Source organism: Mus musculus, chromosome 5 (assembly GCF_000001635.26).
Source record: "Mus musculus strain C57BL/6J chromosome 5, GRCm38.p6 C57BL/6J".
Lineage (NCBI taxonomy): Eukaryota > Metazoa > Chordata > Mammalia > Rodentia > Muridae > Mus > Mus musculus.
In genome coordinates this window covers 148,243,627-148,265,734 of record NC_000071.6, presented here as the reverse complement: position 1 = coordinate 148,265,734, position 22,108 = coordinate 148,243,627, and the positions used below count along the sequence as shown (strand labels likewise).

Sequence of the window (22,108 nt, the reverse complement as noted above, 5' to 3'; positions counted from 1 at the left end):
CCTTCCGTACTATGTCTGCAAAATGCAACAGTTTTATCTGAGCCTGCAGGAACATAACATTATGTAAGGCTCTGCAGAGCCCGGGAGAATGAACGCTTTTCTGTAAGCACCACTCACGATCCAGCACCCTGGAAGGAGAACCCAGAGCTTCCTGCTCACCAACAAAGCACACAGGCATGCGAGAGAGGCGGGGGCCAGAGGTGGATGCTCACACCTTCTCTGCCCAGACCAAGGAGGGGGAGGTGGGGAGAAGAGAGGAAAGGCCAAGTACCGTTTTATCCAGGCACTGAAGGCAGATATAAGGCTTGCAGCAGTGATGGCCCATCCTGGCAGGCTGGCTCGGCAGCACCTGCATTCAACGAGTCGGCTGCAGTCCCTTAGCCGAGGTGCTGGCTCCCAAAGGGCAGCCCCTGGGAGCTGTCACAACTTCCATGTGGTCTCCCGACTACCTTATTTCTCCTGATAACTTCAGCGATTGCAGAGAGGAGGACTCGGGAGGAGAGGGCGGGGCGGCTGGTAAATCCTCCTGCGAGGGAGGGGGGTGAGGGGAGTGGGGCGGGAGCCGGGCAGGCGGCAGCGGCGGCGGCGGCGGCGCAGCAGCAGCAGCAGCAGCAGTAGCAGCAGCAGCAGAAGCGGCGGCAGAAGCAGTACAACCCAGGGCCACCTAGTTTCCGGGAATCCTCAGACCCCTGCAGATGAACTGTCACCTAACTACCTAGCCTTTGACAGTGGCATCTCCCTGAGCAGACAGCCCTGCTGCTCTGTAGATAGCACTGTCTCCGTACCGTGCAAACACGCCTAGAGAGGACTCAGGGCACACACAAAAGGAGACCCTGAGGGACCCAGGGGGTGGAGGGTGGGTGGAGGCATGCCAGACCTGGCCGCCTGTCTCACCAAAGAGTACATACATTTATAAACACGACCAATGACAAGGTCTCTCTGCCCAGTCCACAGCCAACAGGAGGGCTCTTGGCTCGTGGGCAAATCCCCATGCCCTGAACCTCATTTGAAATTATCTTTACATGTAAAATATAATTGCTATGCCTGTAAGATCACTGCCCTGCACAAACCATTCACATATCTTTAGTACTTAAGATTAAAACTGGGGTAGGGGACAGCTATTTCCTCTAAGCAAACGGCCTAAAAGTCTTAGGGAGTTTGAACTCCCTAGTCAACTTGTAATTTGTAATTCAAAAATAAAGAAAACAGGCAAAAGTTTTCTTCCAAACAAAAACAAAAGAGGAGACCTTGTATTTTAAAATGTATCTATGCAACACTGAAAAATAAAATATGGAGATATTTACAAGATCAGGTTTTCAGTAGAGAAGCTACTGAAAACTTGCCGCACGTGATCCTAAATTTTATCATCAACAAAACCACAAAATTACAGAGTTGAAAAGATGGCTCAAGTACACTTGATGCTCTTCCAGAGGACCTGAGTTCTGTTCCTTGCACCTACGTGAGGCGGGCGGCTCACAGCTCTCTGTAACTCCAGGTCTGAAGGGACCTGTGCACTGTGGGATGCTCCCCTCTGGACCCCGGGTTAGGCACAGACCACATCCAAACACCTCCGTCCAAGCACAAGCCAAATGCAAAGAGATCCTTAATTAAACAAGGCAGAGAGATGAGACAAAGTGGCTGAGTCTGAATGAGGCAGAAGCATCAGCAGTTGCTTTGCAGGTGTAAATTGTAAGAGGAGACAAGGAGTTCGGTGTTAGAATGAGCCAGGGGACATTGCTAAGTTCCAGTTGGGTATTTTAGTTATTAGGTTAGTCAAAATAATGGACTCTGGTTGCTGGACCTTGGTGTTTTGATAGATGGACCTTGGTGTCAACCTCAGGAATGAGTCAGTGGCCAGCCATATAAGAGAACAGACCTTGGTGGCAAGGTTTAGGAAGGAGATCTAACAGTTCAGCAAGAGGAGAAGGGTAAATGGCATAACAAACAAACACACACACACACACACACACACACACACACACACACATATGCATACACACACTCACAAAGGTTTAAAATGCTGTTTTAGAGATAGACTCGGTCTCAGCAGCCAATACTTATGGAGTAAGAAGCAGGAGGACAAGATCGTTTCCACTCTGATTCTCTCTGTCTGCATTTTCTTATTAGGAACACTTTCTGATTTGCTTTCAAATGAAATGTCCACGGGAGAGGCAGGGGCCATGCACAGTCCAGGCGGTGTGGAGTGGGGAGCTAGGTGTGGTGGTCTGAATGGCCCCAAGAGGCTCATTTATCTGAAAGCAAGCCTGTGCCACAGATGGTGGAACTGTTTGGGAAGGATTAGCAGGTGTGGCCTTGTTGGAGGCAGTGTGTAAATTGAGACTGTGCACCGGGGTTTCAAAAGTCCATTCCAGGCCTAGCCTCACACAGTCTCTATCTCCTGTTGTGGATCAGACGTAAGCTCTCAGCTGCTGCTCCAGCACCTGCTTGCCTGCCCTCCTGTTGCTGTGATGGTTGTGGACTCTAATCCTCTGGAACTGTAAGCACACCCTCAATTAAATGTTTTCTTTTATCAGTCGCCTTGGTCACAGTGATTATTCATAGCAATAGATAAGTAACTAAGACGTGAGGTTTCTGTGGAGGTGAGATGGACCAGGCTCTCAGAGGGAGGGATGCTCCCATACCTGTCAATTTCAATTGAACCTGAGTTGAGTCTTCCTAGGACCTTTAAAACCATGGGAGAAAAATCACTGTGTACATATTGGTCCTGCACACTATAGTCAGAGCAGTGTGGGCAGGAGTTAAAAGACAAAAGCATCCAGAGTGTCCTTCAGTGGAAGAAGGTTAAAAGAACGTGTGTAATATATGCACTGGAATATCATGTGGCTTAATACAAAGAAGAAAAAAAATGTTGGTAGATCCACATGCATGCCAGGCATTCTACCACTGAGCCATACCACCAGCCTCAAAAGAGATTTGACCTGTACTACAGTATGGTTGAACTTTGAGGGCATTATCATGAATAAAATATACTTAAAACAAAAAGCCAAAACCATGCTAAAGATTCTATAAGGTTAGTTGACTGGTTAGAAATCATGATTATGGGGAGGTGGGGGCGGGGGAGTGCTGGAAGAAATCATGATTATGTTGAGTTAGAATGTTGCAAATCAGGAGTCAAAAATTGTTGAGCTAGCCTTAGCCATCACTGTCCACCTCTGTAGCTGACCTTAGCTATCACTGTCCACCTTTGTGGCTGACCCATGTGGGGACTTTCTGGAATATTCTAACCCACTCCTAGCTTCCACCAACTCGGAAGCTAGGGATGGTCACCAGGTCACGTCTGAGACCCATAGCAGAGATTTCCCTACTTTGATGTGAACCCCTGATGCTTTCAATTTGAAAAACACCCCGAGTTATGACTTTCTTTTGTTCCCTAACTCTTAAGACCATCGCGGCACCATCTCCACACTGGAACACATTATGTGGGCCAAGCTAAATCTGTGTTCACAGGCTGGGGTGAAGCAGGGGAAGGAGGAGAAGAGGAGGGCCCAGGAGAGTCCATAATTAGCATAGGAAAGAAATAAGCTGACTAAGGGGGAGGCTGGCAATGTCCCTGCAAGGCTGAGGCACATGCACGGCAGAAGCCACCAGAGTGGTTGAGGCTCATCACAAAACCGAAGCTCATGCCTCGGGTTAAGATTTAAGACATTGACGGGATGTGAAATCCTATGTAGAGCTACATGCAAGAACATGTGATAGAAAGCCCAGGTCATGCGATGGAGACCCCAAACTCAGGGAGTTACAGAAGCATCTCCAATGATGGCTCTTAAATAGTCTCAATATGGGTGGGACTGTTTGAGGTACCTACCAGTCAGCCAATTCAGAGACAAAATAAAGTTGGTGGCAGCCTTGGCAGGAGGGGAGGGTGGAGGTCCGCTCAGCAGTCACTGAATTTCGGTTTGTGATTTTTTTCCAAGATCACAAGACATTGCAGGGGTCCACGCCCCCTTCTTTGCTCTTTGATTCAATCAGGTTCAAGTCCCCCTGCCCCTTCTGAATGGCAATCCCCACTTCTCTCTCCCTAAAGTCATGGGCTTGTGCTGACTGGTCCGGGTGCCCTGCTGAATGCCTGCAAGTGAATTTGCCTCTTGGCTTCTCGTTAATCCCCAGTCATTTGTTCTCAGGTCTGGGTTGGGCTCAAGTTCAATCCTGGGGGATTACAGTCCTGCAGAAGTGAGGCTGTGGGTGTGTCAGGAAGCACACGATGTCTAGGTTTCTGCAATTATTCGCTGAGATTGATATATAGACTATATTCACCAGCCGGGCATTCAGCTGGCTTTTGGCTTTTTTGGCTTGTGATGCTGGGGCTGGGGAGACAGCTCAATGGTTAAGAGCACTGGCTATGCTTGCGATGCTGACGGACACACATTTGGTTCCTGTCACCCACATGGTGACTCACAACTGTCTGAAACTCCAATTGCAGGGGATCTGATTCCCTCTCTGACCTCCACAGGAACTGCGCATATGTGTGCACATACATACAGGTACTCATACATATTATAAAAAGTTGTTTTAAAAGTTTGATTTTTTTTTTTTTTTTTAGATGGGGCATGGTCAGTATGTAGCCCTGGCTGGCCTGAAACTCTATATAGATCAAGTCGGCTTTATAACTCCAGAGCTAAGATAGTTATGAATGATACCCCATGGGTTCTGGGAACTCAACCTGGGCTCTCTGGAAGAACAGTAAGTGCTTTTAACCGATGAATCATCTCTCCAGCCCCATGACGGACTCTATCCCTCTGGAAACGGAAGCCAAAATAAACTCTTTCAAATGTTCTTGGTCCTAGTATTTTTAGCACGGCAAGCGAAAAGCAACTAGCACAGTGTCTGAACAACACCCCTCACCACAGCTGAGCACAACCACACAAAACCACGTGGTTGTTGGTCCACAAACAACTCCAATTCACTTCCTGCAGCTTGGAAAGCAAGATCCTGAACTACGTACGTCAGTATAGCAGCACAAACTGGGTTATTTATTTCGTTTTATATCTGACAGCAAGAGATGGCAACAAAGGCATTTTCGCTCGCTTTCCTGATGTACTAATGATAAATTTTGCAAGGTACCATTTTTTTTTTCAAAGACCAGAAAGCCATCATACTTTGCAAACATGACATGACAACATTCTCCCTGCATGATGAATATATCGATACACTCTGTCAAAAAGAGTTAAGCTCCTGTCTTCTGAAAACAGCCTGTTAAGCAAAACGAGGTATATGTGTGTATGGGGTGGGGGGGGGGCATCCCCAAAGGGGCTGTGGAATTGCCACACTGGATAGCTGGTGACCTCATTAAAAACACAGGTTTCAGGCAACCCAATTAATAAGCCCGGCCTTGCTATGAAGAACAGGAGGCTTGTTTAATATGGTGTCTGTGGCTTGGACTGTACCTCAGTGGAGGGCAGGTCCAGTTTTCTTCATTCCAGGACATAGCAAGTCGGCTTGCTCACCGTGAACCAACAGTCATGGGAGCTCTCCTTGCTCTCATTTCTCCTTTCATTAGCTTTCCCAAGCATGGCCTAACAAGTGTGTGTTCCCTGACTGACAATGCCTCTGCTTACAGTCTTTGACTTTATAAAGATACGAAACCAATACATACTCAGCAGAAACTTTGTTTACTTTGTCACTTGAATTTGTGTCTTTCCTTGGGTTGGCTACCTGCAGCTCAATCCTCTAGTATGATGCTAACTAGTGGTAATGGCTCCAGCTTCCAGTTAGCCCTGAGGCCATCACAGGAGCCACATCCACAGTAATGATAGGACCATGCTAGGATAGCAACTGTGTTAGGTACAGTAAATGTACTGTAGGTGTATAATATCCTTTAACATCAGGTTTACAGTGCCATTGCTTCAACACAGAGCCTTGTGTGTAACAAACATTTTACCCCCAGACCAATATTTTCAACTTACACTCTGTTTATCAGACATAGCCCTCACTGTATCTGTCATAGCTTCAGCTGTCAGACAGACCTCAAGTCACCTGGGAAGAGGGAAACTCAGCCAAAGAACTCGCCTAAAGAAATGCCCAGGGAAAATATGTTTATGGCTGTGGAACATTTTCTTAATTGCTAATTGATGAAGGAGGGCTCAGCCCTCTGTGGGTGGTGCCATCCCTAGGCAGGTGGGCCTGGGATCTAGTGGTACAAGCCAGAAGAGAGCTAGCGAGCCAGTATACAGCATTCCTCCACGGTCTCTCTTCAGTTCTGGCCTTGGCTTTCTCTCAATGATGGACTGAACACCGTAAGCCCAATGAACCCTTTCCTCCCCAAGTCCCTTTTATGCTAATGTGTTTGTCATGGGACAGCAACACTACCTAACACATCCCGTTACTGTCACCATGTCTAGGGTGTTTCAACAGCCTTCAGAATGACCTGCCACTCCCTTGAACCTCTCTTGAAATCCTATCCTCCACCCAGTTGCCAGGGTGACTGTCTAAGCATGGAAATCGCGCCCTGTGCTAGCACCACTGAATGGCATTTACTGCAGTTAAGACATCATTCCACGGACAGTGAGTGAGCATGGCGCTTGAATTTCCCTCCCTTCTGCCCTCCTTGTTCATGAAGGTCCAGTGAGGCCTTCATTTCCCCTCCCCCTTTCCCTTCCCTTCCCACCTCCCCACGAGTCATCCTCCTCTCTCCAGTCTCCTTTCAGCTTGCACATCACACACACAACTGGATTATATGGACACACAAATACTTTTGTGTATCTATGGACAATCTAGGGTCTGCAAATCAAGGAAAACATGCATGGCTTATCCTGAGTTTGACTTATTTTTGTTCAATACAATGATCTCCTGTTTACCCACTCTTCTATGAAATGATGATTTTCCTTTTTGAGGGGGTGGGAGGGTCTGAGACAGAGTCTCACTGTGTAGCTTTGGCTGTGCTGGACCTCCCTGTATAGACTGTAGATCAGGCTGGCCTCAAACTCACAGAGATCTACCTGCCTTTGCCTTTCGCTGGGATTAAAGTTGTGTGCCATCACATCTGGCTAATTTTATTCTTCTTTGAGGCTAAATAAACTTCACTGGGGGGACCAGCAAGATGGCTGAGTGGGTATTTCAAATCATCATGCATGCTGGAATATGGCCCATGTGAGGATAGTGGGGGATGGTTTTCAGAAGAAGTTGAATTCCATTTGCAAGTGTTTTATTGACAATTTTTGATTCTTTGTGAATCGGGAAGATTGGCCTATAATTTTATTTTCCTTCCTTTTCCCTCTTCCTTTATTATTGTGTCATTATCTTGTTTTAATATCAGAAAAACACTGGCCTCATAAAATTAACTTAGAAGCATTCCTTTCTATTGTATTCTCTTTTATTTTATGAACCAGTTCTAGGAACGCTGGTATCAGCTATTTAAACATCTGGTAGAATTCAGCTGTGAATCCATTTGTTTGTTTGGCTGGGTTTTTTGGTAGAAGACATTTTGGTACTAATCCAGTCCTGCTGTGTGTATCAATCCATATATAACTCTTTTGTTGAATCTGGGTAGGTCTAGAAACTCAGCCATCTTTTTCTTTTTCCCAGTTTACTGGAATTGCTTTTCAAAGCATACTTTAATGCAGTTCTGATTGCCCTTCGTGTCTGTTGTAATGCCTCCTTCTTCAACAAAGCCTTAGTGATTCGAATCTTCTCTTTCTTTTGGTTAGTGCAGGATTTACCAATCTCATTTATCTTACCAGAGAACTAACTCTGTGCTTCACCGATTTTTTTTTCTTTGTCTTGCTCTTTTACTTCCATTTCATTAATCTCTGTCCTCATCTTTATTAACGATTCCTCACTTACTGATTGTGGGCTTGGTTTGCTCTTAATCTTGGAGACCTTGAGAAGCACTGAGTTCTCATTTGAGATTTCTCTGATTTTAAAAGAATATTCATTTCTTTATTTTTATGCATAGGAATGCTTTGCCTATATGGCTGCAAAACACATATGCAGTGCTTGAGGAGCCCAGAGAGAGCATCGGAGACCCTGGAACTATGGTTGCGAGCTGTCCGTGTGTGGACTGTGAGAGGTAGCCTGGTCCTCAGTTGAGCTAAGGCTAGAAGCCCCAGAGACCCTGAAGGGACGACTTTGCCTGCTCCTGGGTACCAGGCCCCTGCCACAATCTGCAGCCCCCCATAGATGTATGGCCATCAATCACATAAGGGCAACACCCCAAGTCCTCCACATGTAGATGAAGAAAAGGATGGACGTGACCTGTGGTCACAGAGATTGTCATTCTAATGAGATACCTAGAGGCCTGGAGGGCTTAGCCAATAAGCTTTCCTTCCTAGACATTCCTCCCTGCAAAAGGTATTTAATCTCAGGCCCGCCCTAAAAAGTGGGGTATAGTTGTATGCATCCACTTACCACCATGACAATAAATGCCTTAAAACCATGGACTGCCTCTTTTCATCGGGGTCGATCTGACATGGGGAGCCACAGAGATGGCCTTTGCCTACAGAGCTGCTATCTAATCTCTGTAGAAGGCCTCTCTGTATCCTCAGCCACGACCGCCACCAAGCCCAAGTCAAGCCTGCCACGAAGGACCAGCTGGAGCTCCCCTTCCCACCCCCACCCCCTACTCCCACCCCCAGGGTCCAGATTCCGTTCTCAGCTCTTCCAGGACTTCCAGCAGCGCCTGGGTGTCCAAGAGCCTGGGAACTCCTTGGCCCCATCCATCCCTCCCACCTCAGACTGAGTTTCCCTACTCCTGAGTGGTTTTCCAGGGCTTTTCAATGGCCCAACACATGTCATGGGGTAAGCACAGTCAAACTTGCCGAGTCCTGCCTCCCTGAGCAGCTGTGCCCTGTGGCAGAGCAGACACAGCACCCACAACCCTACACATGTAGGTGCTAGGAATTAAACCTAGGTCCTCTGCAAGAGCCGCCAGTGCTCTTAATTAATAAGGCGTCTTTCCCTCCCTAATGACTTATGCTTTCAAATGTGAGCTACTTTAGGGAAGGTGCCCTGGGCGGCTGGGAAGAATGCATGTTTTCTGGTTGCTATGTCAAATACCCGAGTAGATGTCTGCTAAGTCCACTTAAACTACAATGTCACGTAACTCTGATTTTTCATTGATTTTTGGGGGTGCGTATGCTCTGGTTGATTTGCCTACTGGCATTGAGGTCGCCACATTATTAACATGTAGGGATCTCTCTATGATACAATGCCTGAAAGTCTTTGTCTAGTCTTGTTTGGCATTAAAAATATCTCCTGTACCTGCATGGCCAACTTCCTTCCTACGTTTAAAGACCTTTCTGCTATGATCCATACAGTTAGTTTGTAAACGAAGTCCTGCCGATCTTGTAAGCCTGTTCATTCTTTATTTTACTTTTGTCATTGTCTGAATGTTTTAACGTGACCCTTCTGTCTCACATCCCTCATGTTCTGTCTTCCAGTTGATGAATCCTATTGGTGAGGCCATCCACTGAGTCTATTGATGTACTGAGCCTCATTTCTATCACTTCAATTTAATATTTTCAATATTTCTTTCTCTTTCTTGCTGCATCCTACATAGACCCAAGGGACTTGGACGTGACAGGGGTGGGGAGGCAGCCAGGGAACGAAGAATAGACACACACACACAATTGGGGGGGGGGGGAAGAGAGGAGAGAGAGGGGGAGAGAAAAGCAAGAGGAGAAAGGGAGAGAAGCAGAGACAGACAGGATCACACTGGGCTGGTCTGAACTCTCTGCTGGAGAAACTATAGTACTCTGGAAGCTCACTATAGAGTTGACAGTGAGGTGAGGTTATTATACACATCTGGACAAGGAGGAGGGATTATTGCACGCAGATCAAACAGGGAGGCAGTGTTATTATCTACAGGGAAACCTGGGGGCAAATTTAGCTAATTGGGTAGGACCCACCTCTGTATGGGAGCAGCCACGGGGCCATAAGGGTTGGGTGTGTATAGGGGGAGACACAGTGGACATTTTCGGCACAGACTGTCAACATTCAGGGAGAGAAAGCTCTAGTGGACATTTTTCCCACATACCACCCTGTCAGTACTCTCACATGGACCAGAGGCAGACTTTACCATTTCCTTGAGGCTTTGGGGTTCCTCAGCATGGCCATAACAATGCCATAACACACTTCCCTCGTTCAGAGTGACCTCTGCTCCCTGTACTTTTTGAGAGCCCTCTCTGACATCCTGCACTGATGCCCGCATTTCATTCAGAAGGACACAGACCCATCAATCTGTGACAGATGTAACTCGGTACCAGACCAAACTCTAACGGGCCTCCTGCGAGCCCTCTTCCTGTCTGGGACTGGTCTGTGGGGTCTTGTCCTCGGGTGAGATCTATAGCATAGCAAGACCTGCTCATATCTGATCACACTGGCCTGCCTTCTGTAGCAACCCCGAGAAGTCTGTTTAGGAAGAGCCCCCACGAGTGTGGGTCTCTCTTCCCAGTGACTTTCTCCCCCTCTGTCCTGTCACCCAGTGGCTTGTTGGCTACCACTCCTCAGCTGTCTGCTGTCATGGAGAGAGCTGATCTTTCTCCCTGTTGCAGAAGTCCTGATGCTTATCCTAACAGTCTTACCTTATCATCTAAGTGCCAGGATGATTTTTCTTCAATAGAAGGACAGATTGTACCTGGCAGAAGCCCAAACCTTGACACAATGTTTTCTGCTTGCTTCATTTTTCTCCCATGATTCAAATTGAATTTTAAATTTGCTCAATCAATTCATGTATTCAAAGCTGTCCGCTGTATGTCATCCCTTTATCCCCCTCATGTGTACCAAGGGCCTCTGTGCCAGGCCAGGCCTTATGAATTTCTTCTTCACTGAGATGGGCTCCGTGCTGGAGGAGGAGGGGTGGCATTCACCCTGCCGGACGTGTCATGGTACTAGGAAAGGTTCGATGAGGAAGAACAGGTGACCCTCTCTCTTTCCAGAGACTACAGGGTGGCTTTCTGGGTCCTGTTGCTTCTACGTGGATTCACCTGGCACACAGCAGCTTTGCACTAAGGCATGCTTCCATGCCTAAACCTTAGGAGGATAAACAGCCATCAGTGGCCAGAGGGCTCTAGCGACAGTGATGGAGAATACTGGGACCACGCTGGACCACTGTGGGGATGGCGTGGGACTGGGAAAAGGCTAAAAGAACTCTCTAGCCCTGCCTGTTTCTGAAGGATAAGACAATAAGAAAATGCCAACAAAGCAAGCACTAAGGACCCTTGTCTTAGTCAGGGTTTCTATTCCTGCACAAAACATTATAAACAAGAAGCAAGTTGGGGAGGAAAGGGTTTATTCGGCTTACACTTCCACATTGCTGTTCATCATCAAAGGAAGTCAGGACTGGAACTCAAGCCGGTCAGGAAGCAGGAGCTGATGCAGAGGCCATGGAGGGATGTTCCTTACTGGCTTGCTTCCCCTGGCTTGCTCAGCTTGCTTTCTTGTAGAACCCAAGACTAACCAGCCCAAGGATGGCTCCACCCCCAATGGGCCCTCTCCCCTTGATCACTAATTGAGAAAATGCCTTACAGCTGGATCTCATGGAGACATTTCCTTCAAGGGAGGCTCCTTTCTCTGTGATAACTCCAGCTTGTGTCATTGACACACAAAACCAGCCAGTACAACCCTCTTAGTTATGCCTAGCACATCTGTTTTTGGATCATCTGCTCTGCCTGGGCAAGTTAGGCCACAAGGACATCTTGGGCACCTGTGCCAACTCTGAGCATTACCACCCAGGAAGCAGAAACTGTCTCCAGAGGGTACTTTACAGCCACAGAAGCAGTGACACAAGATGAGGCCTTCTGGGTGGCCCCCAGGAGAACATGGGGACATAACCTGGTGTGTCTCACACTGGTGGTCACATCTGCAAACTGTCCTAGGAGGCCCCAGAGATTGTCTCTCACAGCCACAAGCAGTGACCTCAACGTCTGTGTTTGATCTTGTTCCCTGCTGGACCCCGGAGCCCAGGGTAGTGCCGCTGCCACCAGGAATCCCTGAGGAAGACTAAGACTTAGATGTCTCTAACCAGGAAAGGGGTTTAAATGAATCTTAGCAACAGTGGTACGGCCCAGTAGGGCAGCCCCCAACTGTATTGTTTCAGCTAGATATTTTTAGGTTACCAACATTATTAGAGCAAGAGATTCGGGTCTTTTGTCAGCTAGAAATATCTGTCACTGGCAAGGGGCTTAAATGGAGACAGCATAAATGGCTGGGGCCTGGGCTGGGGCTGGGGTTGGGGCCAGTGCTGGAGTTGGGGCGGAGGCTGGAGCTGGAGCTGGAACTGGAGCTGGGGCCGAGGCTAGGATGGAGCTGGGGCCAGGGTTGGAGCTGGAGTTGGAGCTGGGGACGAGGCTGGGGCTGGAGCTGAGGCCAGGGCTGGGGCTGGGGCTGGGAGCTGCCACATTTGATCTCCCAGCCTCTGACAAGGCTATGTCTCTTGCAAGCCCTGGCTGTTTACAAGATGCCCCCAGCAAGATGTCAGCACCTCTGCAGGGTCCTCAAGTCCTCAAATGTCAGGGCTTAAGAGGAACAAACCATGCAGAACAGTTATTGCTAGGAAAAAGGTGTGTGTGTGTGTGTGTGTGTGTGTGTGTGTATGTGTGTGTGTGTGTGTGTGTGTGTATGTGTGTGTGTGTGTGTATGTGTGTGTGTGTGTGTGTGTGTGTGTATGTGTGTGTGTGTGTGTGTGTGTGTATGTGTCTGTGTCTGTGTGTGTGTGTGTGTGTGTGTGTGTGTGTGGCTTTATTTTAATCCCCAAGGTTCTGGGGCATCCAGACAGTTTTTAAGGGGCTTGTGATATCATATATGACCCCCACCACCACCACCACATTTGATTTGTTATGTGTTTGTTGTTTGTTATTTGTTATGTTTCTAAAACAGCGTGCAGAACCTAAAAAGCACACATTACAGTATCTTGACAAAGCTCTTGCCTTCCAGATAGAACGGAAGGAACAGGTCAGATCCCGGGTCACAGAAGGCTGGTGTATCTTACCAAGTGATGGTAATTTACTAAGTTCAGACAACTCGGGCAGGGCTGTGGGCAGAGCTTCCTCCCTCTGGCAGGAACAAAGAAATGTAACTCAGTGTTGCTTCATTTTGTTAGGAAGACCTCTTTTCCACTGGAAGAAAAACTGTCTCTTTGCCTGGTACGTTTCCGCTCATAGAATATATTCACACAATGGAGATGCTTTATAAATACACCCAGTAATTTTCCCCTTTTACTTTGGGGATTTTTCCCATGATGTAATAAAAAAAAAAGACATACACCGAAAATGTTCATTAGCTTAAAAGCATTTTTCAAACTCTACCCCCTTTCCAGGTTTAATTATATACAATGTAGGTCACGTTGTTTGAAGATGAGCCTCAGATCTGCCCCTGAAGTACGTGTGTTTCTCATGAGTAAGTTGCCCCAACGCAAGGACGTTTAGGACCACTGTTTTCTCTGTAAGCCGGCAGTGTGTGGCTCTGCAGGAGGCCGGTGCCAAGCTGAGGGACCCGGAAGCTTCCGGGCCTCCTGGGGGCTGGGGCTCCTTTCCTTCTTGCAGACAGAGAAGGTGGAACTCCTTCATCAGCACAGCCCTTGCTGGGTGTTCCAGGGAAGTGTACACTCCCTCTACCCAAGTATAAGCACCTTTGTGTGGATCTAAAACACAGACCAGAGCTGTTTCTGTCATCTTATAGAGGGGAAATTAGATAGTGGGGCTGACAGGGCAGGGATACAAAGCAGAAGCCCAGGATGAAGAATTCCCTGTGCAGAGGGTTACAGTGTCAGACTCAGAAGCCCTTTGTCTGAGTGTTGAAGGTTTCCCCTCTAGCCCATGGTGCTTGTCCTAATTTGGTTTCTGTTGCTGTGATAAAACACTGACCAAAAGCAGCTTGGGGGTGGGGGTGGGGGTACTTGGTAGGAAGACAAGGCAGGAGCTCAAGGCAGGAACCTGGAGGCAGGAGCTGATGCAGAGGCTGTGGAGGATGCTGCTTACTCGCCTGCTCCTCATGGCTTGCTCTGCCTGCTTTCTTATGCAGCCCAAGATCACCTCCCAGCAGTGGTGCCACCCACAATGAGATGCTCTCACTTTCATTTCACAATCATTAAGAAAATGCCCCACGGTCGTGTCTGGAGGTCCATTTGATGGAAGCTGCTCCTCACTTGGGGCTCCCTCTTCTCAGACTCTGTATCAAGTGGACAATAACTAGCCAGCAGAGTGCTATTGGGGAGGCGGTAGACATTTTAAGGGGTGGAGCCTTGGTGAGAGGCTGACCAGATATTGGAGTCTAGTCCCTTCCTTCCTTTTGCTTTCTGGCAGACATGAGCTAAGCCACTGGCTTCAACAAGCTTTCTCTGTCATGATGTGTTCCCACATCACAGGCACCACAACAACACACAACAACCAGAAACTTCTAAAGCTGTCAATCAAAATAAGCCTTCCCTGAATGACAGAGAGCGGCAGTGATCACTGAAACCTGCAGGCATCTTCTCGGGAGTCATTCACTCATTCTCTCTTACGGTGCTCCCTCCCGCTCCTGCCCTTAGGAAAGCTTTTCGTTCTCTCTTGCAGCAGGGCACCCAGGTGGCTATGCTGACACCTCAGAGCATGAAAAAGTCTACTCTGGTTTGAACTTGATGCCTCCCAAATTCAAATATTGCAAACTTAATCCACAACTCAACCGCATTGGGAGGTGGGTGGTGTTTAGGTCACAGTGGATTAATGTGATAAAAGGTTCTCCAAGGTAGGTTTTCTTTTGGCCTCCCTGTGTTCTTCAATAAAACGCCCATGTGAGACACTAACACATCACCCTGATATCTCAGCCTTCAAAACTGATAGAAACATTTATCTTCATTATAAGTTATCCAGGCTCAAGTATTTTGTTACAGTATCCCCAAAACAGAATCGAATTAGATGTGTTTTCTCCTTTTCCTTTAGGCACTTACATCTACTTAACAATGTTCCTTTGACTGCCCTCCATAGGGTGGGCAGTGAGAGATGCACACAATTTTCATGTCACTTTGATATATGATTACCATCTGCCATGGTCTGTCTGTCTGGGATGAGAGCAAAACAAGCCGATGAAATAGGAAGCCAAACCATCGTTTCTTTTTTTAGATTTACATTATTTTACTTGCATGAGTGTTTTACCTGTACATATGCATGGGTGTGTATGCATCATGCCTAGTGCCCATGGAGGACAGAAGGGGCCTTGGATTCCATGGAACTGGAGTTATGGGGCTATGAGCCTTCATGTGGGCACTGGAAAGTGAACCCAGGTCCTCTGTAAGAGCAATGAGTGCTCTTAACTGCTGAGCCATCTCTCCAACCCAAGAACAAATGTCTGTATTCATGGCTAATCTCATAGAGTCAACTTTACCCATTGATACATCATAGCAGTCAGTCAGTCTACACCCCACTGCCTCCTGGCACAGCCCAGCCTCCCAACTGTTTTCTTACTCAGGATATTGGGTTTCTGTCTTCCCTCCCATCTGACTCTACCCAGCCAGGTCTCTCTTCCTTCAGGCTGCCCTTTTCCAGGAGGTGTTGCCAATCATTTAGAGTGTGCCCTCGGTTGGGGGGAATCTGCTTTCTGCTCGCATGCTATGGTTTGACTTAATCTCAGGAATGAGGTCTTCGTGACACGTGGCCTGTGAGGGGCCACGGCGGGGACTCAGTCTTTTCCAGAAGCTGTGGCAGGTGAAAAATGCTGGCTGGTGGTTTTAAGGGCACCGGCACTATCCACCTGACTTCATGTCCTGCATCTCTGAGCAAGCACCCCAGGAGCCCAAATAACAGTGTTCCGGAGTCTAATTTTCCACTGTTTCTACTTCCGTGTATGGTGTCTCTCTGATGGATGCAGAGATCAGGTCTCTTCCTTTTGCTCCTTTCCTCTGAGCACATCCCCATACCTACCCAACTTATTTCCCAAACATCTCTCCACCCACCCACCAACACCCCCCATCTCCACATCCCACATCTCCATGCTCCCATCTCCACACCCCATCTCTACGCTCCCCATCTCCATACCCCTACTTGGGTCCAGGCCCTGCACCTGCAGTCATGCAGACTTCTGCCATGGGTCCCTTCTGGGTTCTGTCAGATGCTGTCCTGATGCATGGTTGCTCAGGGCACCCTGCACTCAGAGGCTTCTCTTTTGTTCTTAGCATCCAGCCTCCCTGTTGGGATTCAGACCCTGGACAAACAGCTTTTCTCTCCCACTCTTTCCCACCCCCACCCTGCCTCCCACCCATGGCGACTTCCCTGGCCTCCTTGCTTGGAACCAGAGAACCCACCTGAGAGCTGCTTCCCAATAGCCCTGCCTTTATAGGCTCCAATCTGGCTTGAACTGGCTCATTTCATTGTCGGAGAGGACCTATCACTTCCCATCCTGGTGCATGTTCTAAGGCCGGCCCTGCTTCCTCGACCCCCCACTCTCCAGCCCAGGGCTCCACCTACCTTCCTAAGGTGCTTTCCCATTCCACAGAGCTGCCACAACCCTTCCCACTGTAGTGGGTTGGTTTTTTTCTTTGCCTTGACCTCCTGGCAATGCTTCTCCAGGACCCCTTTCTCCCCACTCTGCACATAGACCACTGCCCAGAGAGAGCCACGCTCCCCAATATTGCTTTTCACACTGGCACCTGTGACCTGATCAACACCCTCTGGAGAGGGCGCAAAGGGTGGCCTGGTGGCTCTGTGCTGTATCAGCCCTGAATAGTTTCAGCTCAGAGCAGGAACTGGACGGAGTTGGGATAGACAGTCATCTCTATGGAACGGCAGTATTTCAAGCCATTTCCCTGTGTTATCTTGAGCTTCCCTCATAATGGACTAATTTTACAGACAAAGGGCATCGAAACAGAAGATGCTGTGTGCTGTTGAGAAGGCCTGACTGAGCTGGGTTTCTGCTCTTCCATCCTGTACTTTCTCTACCGGGTCTCTTCTTACACTCCCGGACTAAGTTTCAGTCCCGGTTCTGATCACTAGACGGCTGCAGAATGTCACGGAGAACACAGACCCTAGTGTTAGCATCCCTGCCTCAGCTCCAAACCCTGTTCCAGTTATTTTAGCCAAAGGAACTCATTTGTCTAAGTAAGGCAGTGACCGTGACCAGGGCAGGTCACGTGTGTATGATTAGCACCTGCCCAGAGACTGGGATGGACAGAGCAAGCTCATGGTATGTGCTGCACGCATTGCAGTATTTACCTACATGGTGTCAAATCCTTCCTGTTTGCAGAGCTAGGGGATTTAACTCTCTGCACCTTTCCCTTGTCACAATTACAGATGTCACCTCCATTGTGTCCAGGCTCCTCTGTTGCCCTATAATTACTTCCTGCTGCTGCTCTCTGCTTTCTGCCCCTGGGTACGGGCTCCCCCTGAATCTGGACAGCATCCCAGATGCCTGTCCTTTTAGGACTCCAGTTACATTTCACTGGCTGCTGAAAGGACTCTCCAGCCACAGAGGCTAATTTGGGATTGTTCCACACTCCCTCTTTTCTTCACCAATTCTCTCAAAAATCAATGTTGATTTTTCTGGAAGAGCCTACAGACACAGAGGGTCACAGTTCTTCCCCAGCATGGGGAAGCTATTTGTTAACACGTAAACTCCATTTGTTCCTTCCTCATTGGTGAAGGTTGAGTGTTCATGAACTCATTTCCTCACATACATTCTCTCTAGGAGAATAAGTAAGCCATCAGACACGGAAGCTAATGAGGACATCACGTCACAACTCGCTGGATCAGAGCAACCTGCGGAGGGATGGATGCGGGTGCAGGAATCCCCTTCCTCCTGGGAAATCTGCACCTTGAAACTGCTCTCTACAAAGATGAAGCCAGTGTAAGACACGTCAGTTCAGATAGCAAGACAAACTCACCACAGCAGGAGTGCATTCACACCTTGGAAACCATCATCTGCCAACTGAGAGTAAGGAGTGTCTAGTGTCAGGGTCTTGTTGGTCATTCTGATGCCAACATGCCAGAAGCTGGAGGCTGTCCCTCCAAAGGGGTACCACAAGAGAGGTTGGGGTTCTGCTGCTATTCTTCCTTATAAGGATCAGTGAAGGTGGGTGCTGGAGACTCAGGTGGCTCAGAAGTTAAGAGTTAAGAGCGCCACTGGTTAGAGCACCCTTGTAAAGAATGCAGGTTCAATTCCCAGCACCTTACAATGGTCTATGGCTTCTGTTCCAGGGAATCTGACGCCCTCTTCTGGCTTCCTCAAGCACTACATGCACATGGCTCACAGAAATACATGCAGGCAAATACTTATATACACAAGAAATAGTGGGGCAGAGGGAACAGAGGAGAGCTAGATGCCACTTCCCAACTGTGCATCCACAGTTACACCAGCGCCTCTGGGCACTGGCTTCTCTTCGGCCATCTGGAAGACCCTCTCACGCTTTTAGCTGTCTGTCCCAGCTCTGAGGCCTCATGTGCTAGAACCCAGTCAACACTCTGCATCCAGTTCTGCAAGTTCAAAGCAATCGACACCATGTCAAATAAATGATCTATTCAAAGTATTTGTAACATGTAGTGACACTAAGGTCCTATAAGAATCTGGGGTCAACCGCTGGTTTTTGGCAAAGCAAGAAGCAGACTATTTTTATTGTGCAGACCAGTGGTCCTCAACCTTCCTAATGCCGTGACCCCTTAATACGGTTCCTCATGTTGTGGTGACCCCCAATCATAAAACTATTTTCATTGTTACTTCGTAACTGTAAACTTGATACTGTTATGAGTCGTACGTGTCTGATATGCAGGATATCAGACAAGTGGCCTCTGTGGCAGGGTGATTCAACCCCAAAGGGGTTATGACGCACAGGTTGGGAACTTATTTAGTCCATGATTCCACTCATTTGTTCCTCCACACTGTACTATGCAGGAATAAGCTGCAACAAATCCTCTAGCCGAACTAGGTGGACTACAGAAGACACTACCTCTTGTCCCTTTTACAAGGTTTTCTCAGTCAGCAGGCAAATCTTAAGGTTTCCTATCAAGCATGGACTTGTCTCCCCTTTCTTTTGCAAATGATTCTTTTCCTGAACATTCCTCATTATGGACTTGGGCCTCCTCACTATTCTAGTCACCATAAGACTGAAATCATCTCATGGACTTCATGAGGAGGAACTGTGTCTGGCTGCAGAGGGAGAGGGAAAACTCTAAGCCTCTCCCACTAACACTCCCTAGCAACAGTAGCCTGTGGCCGTCCATGTTGGCACTAAGTGTGGTGGTTTGAATATGCTTGACCCATGGGAAGCAGCACTATTAGGAAGTGTGGCCTTACTGGAGGAGGCATGGCCTTATCGAAGGAGGCGTGACCTTATTGGAGGAGATATGGCCTTATTGAAGGAGGTATGGCCTCACTGGAGGAGGTGTGGCCTTATTGGAGGAGGTGTGACCTTATTGGAAGAGGTGTGGCCTTACTGGAGGAGGCATGGCCTTATCGAAGGAGGTGTGACCTTATTGGAGGAGGTATGGCCTTACTGGAGGAGGTGTGGCCTTATTGGAGGAGGTGTGACCTTATTGGAGGAGGTATGGCCTTATTGAAGGAGGTGTGGCCTTACTGGAGGAGGTGTGGCCTTATTGGAGGAGGTGTGACCTTATTGGAAGAGGTGTGGCCTTACTGGAGGAGGCATGGCCTTATCGAAGGAGGTGTGACCTTATTGGAGGAGGTATGGCCTTATTGAAGGAGGTGTGGCCTTACTGGAGGAGGTGTGGCCTTATTGGAGGAGGTGTGACCTTATTGGAAGAGGTGTGGCCTTACTGGAGGAGGTGTGGCCTTACTGGAGGAGGTGTGACCTTATTGGAAGAGGTGTGGCCTTACTGGAGGAGGCATGGCCTTATCGAAGGAGGTGTGACCTTATTGGAGGAGGTATGGCCTTACTGGAGGAGGTGTGGCCTTATTGGAGGAAGTGTGACCTTATTGGAGGAGGTATGGCCTTATTGAAGGAGGTGTGGCCTTACTGGAGGAGGTGTGGCCTTATTGGAGGAGGTGTGACCTTATTGGAAGAGGTGTGGCCTTATTGAAGGAGGTGTGGCCTTACTGGAGGAGGTGTGACCTTATTGGAAGAGGTGTGGCCTTATTGAAGGAGGTGTGGCCTTACTGGAGGAGGTGTGACCTTATTGAAAGAGGTGTGGCCTTACTGGAGGAGGCATGGCCTTACTGGAGGGGCGTGGCCTTATTGGAGGAGGCATGACCTTGTTGGAGGGATTGTGACCTTATTGGAGGAGATATGGACTTACTGGAGGGGGCGTGGCCTTGCTGGAGGAGGCATGGTCCTGTTAGAGGAAGTCTGTCACTGTGGGTGGGTTTTGAGGTCTTCTCCTAAGCTCCACCCAGTGTGGAAGAGAGCCTCCTCTTGGCTGCTTTCAGATCAAGATGCAGAACTGTTGGGTTCTCCAGCACCATGTCTGCCTACATGCTGCCATGCTTCTGGTCATGAATGAACTGAACCTCTGAAACTGTAAGCCAGCCCCAGTTAAATGCTATTCTTTATAAGAGTTGCCTTAGTCATGGTGTCTCTTCACAGCAATGCAAACCTAACTAAGACACAAAGATTACATACCTCATTTTCCCAAACTGCCTGCTGACTTTCCCATCAGCTCCCTGCATTCCAAGTCCCAGCTTTTTATTTTTTTAGACTTGGTTCTTCACCAATATCCATTTTCACTTTTAATTCCACACTCATGTTCTCCAGCAACTCTGTGTGTGTGTGTGTGTGTGTGTGTGTGATGCTGGAGTTAGAATTCATGGGTTTGCACATGCTCAGCAAATCTCTACCACCGAGGTTTATTCAGTCTCTCTTACTATCATTTTTTTTTCTAAACCCTTAGTTTCTTCAAAACAACAAAGTGTATTATGACCATCCCAGATCCTTGGTATCTCAAGATTTTTTTTTTCAGAAGAATTCATTAAATCTCGATGGTTTTGAAGACCCCAGATTAGGACAGTTCCCTGCTCCCTGCTCAAACCTTATTCCCCTTTCTTCTCAGATACCCCAATTTCCTTTTCTCTTCATGGATAGAAGGGAGTTCTCCTTGGCTGCTCTCTCTTTCTTTTTTTAAAGATCAAAAAGTATTTTAAATCCTGAGCCTGTAGGTGTGTCTGTGAATGGGTTTGTGCATGTGAGTGCAGTGCCCATGGAGGCCAGAAGAGGGCGCTAGATTCCCTAGAACTGACAGAGTTGTGAGCCACCTGATGTAGGTGCTGGGAACTGAGCTCAAGGTCTGTGCAAGAGTGGAACATGTTCTCAAGCACTGGGCCATCTCCCCATACCCAAGCATCTCTCTTGCTTAGCACAGAAAACACAATCTCTTTAGCATTCTGCAAGCCAAAATGCTATACCAAGTCAGACTGCTGGTGTCTATGCAGGAGTCTGGCACTCTGCAAAGTCATAGGTACTTTAGTTCTGACTATCATCAGGATGTTCACTATTCTCTCCAAATCACAGTCACTTGCCTCAGTCCCAGGGTCTGATAGTCTGCAAGTGTCACCGTGGGGGTGGGCTTTGAGGTCCTATGCTCAAGCTCCATCCAGTGCAGCAAAGAGCCTCCTCCTATTGGCCTGCAGAAGAGAGTCTCCTTCTGAAGGATTAAGATGTAGAATTCTCTGGTCCTTCAGCCCCAAGTCTTCCTGCACAATGCCATGCTCCTGCCGTGATGATAATGGACTGACCCTCTGAACCTGTAAGCCAGCCCCAATTAAGTGTTGTCCTTTAAAATTGTTGACTTGGTCATGGTGTCTGTTCACAGTAATAAAACCCTAAGACAAGCCGGGCAGTGGTGGTGCACGCCTTTAATCCCAGCACTTGGGAGGCAGAGGTAGGTGGATTTCTGAGTTCGAGGCCAGCCTGGTCTACAAAGTGAGTTCCAGGACAGCCAGGGCTACACAGAGAAACCCTGTCTCAAAAAACAAAACAAAACAAAACAAAACAAAACAAAACAAAACAAAACAAAACAAAACACCCTAAGACACCTGTTTACTGGCTTCAGTCAAGTAAAAGCCTCCTCCCCCATGGTTGCCTGTCACGTAGCAGCATCCCTGGCTTCCTGCTTACCTTCCAGCATTGCAGGGGGAGTTGGATGAGGAGCTCCGTGAGTGTTACGTGGGGTTGTGCCTTTCTTAAAAGAGACGCTGTGTCATTTCAATTTTATCACTCTGAGACCTAGCAGGCATTTGA

General features: G+C 48.1%; 1 protein-coding gene across 6 annotated transcripts in view; it reads right to left on the bottom strand.

The window, feature by feature from the left end:
- Mtus2 (microtubule associated tumor suppressor candidate 2) overlaps positions 1 to 22,108 on the bottom strand; it is a 358,791-nt gene that overhangs the window by 50,331 nt on the left and 286,352 nt on the right. For 2 of the 6 annotated variants that reach the window (NM_001359505.1, NM_001359511.1), the window contains exon 1: positions 272 to 518. The exons of the other annotated variants lie outside the window; for them this stretch is intronic. In NM_001359505.1, the coding sequence (NP_001346434.1) occupies positions 272 to 355 (84 nt within the window). In that variant the 5' untranslated portion in view covers positions 356 to 518. Of the gene's footprint in view, positions 1 to 271; positions 519 to 22,108 lie in introns of those variants that run through there. 6 annotated transcript variants of the gene reach the window in all.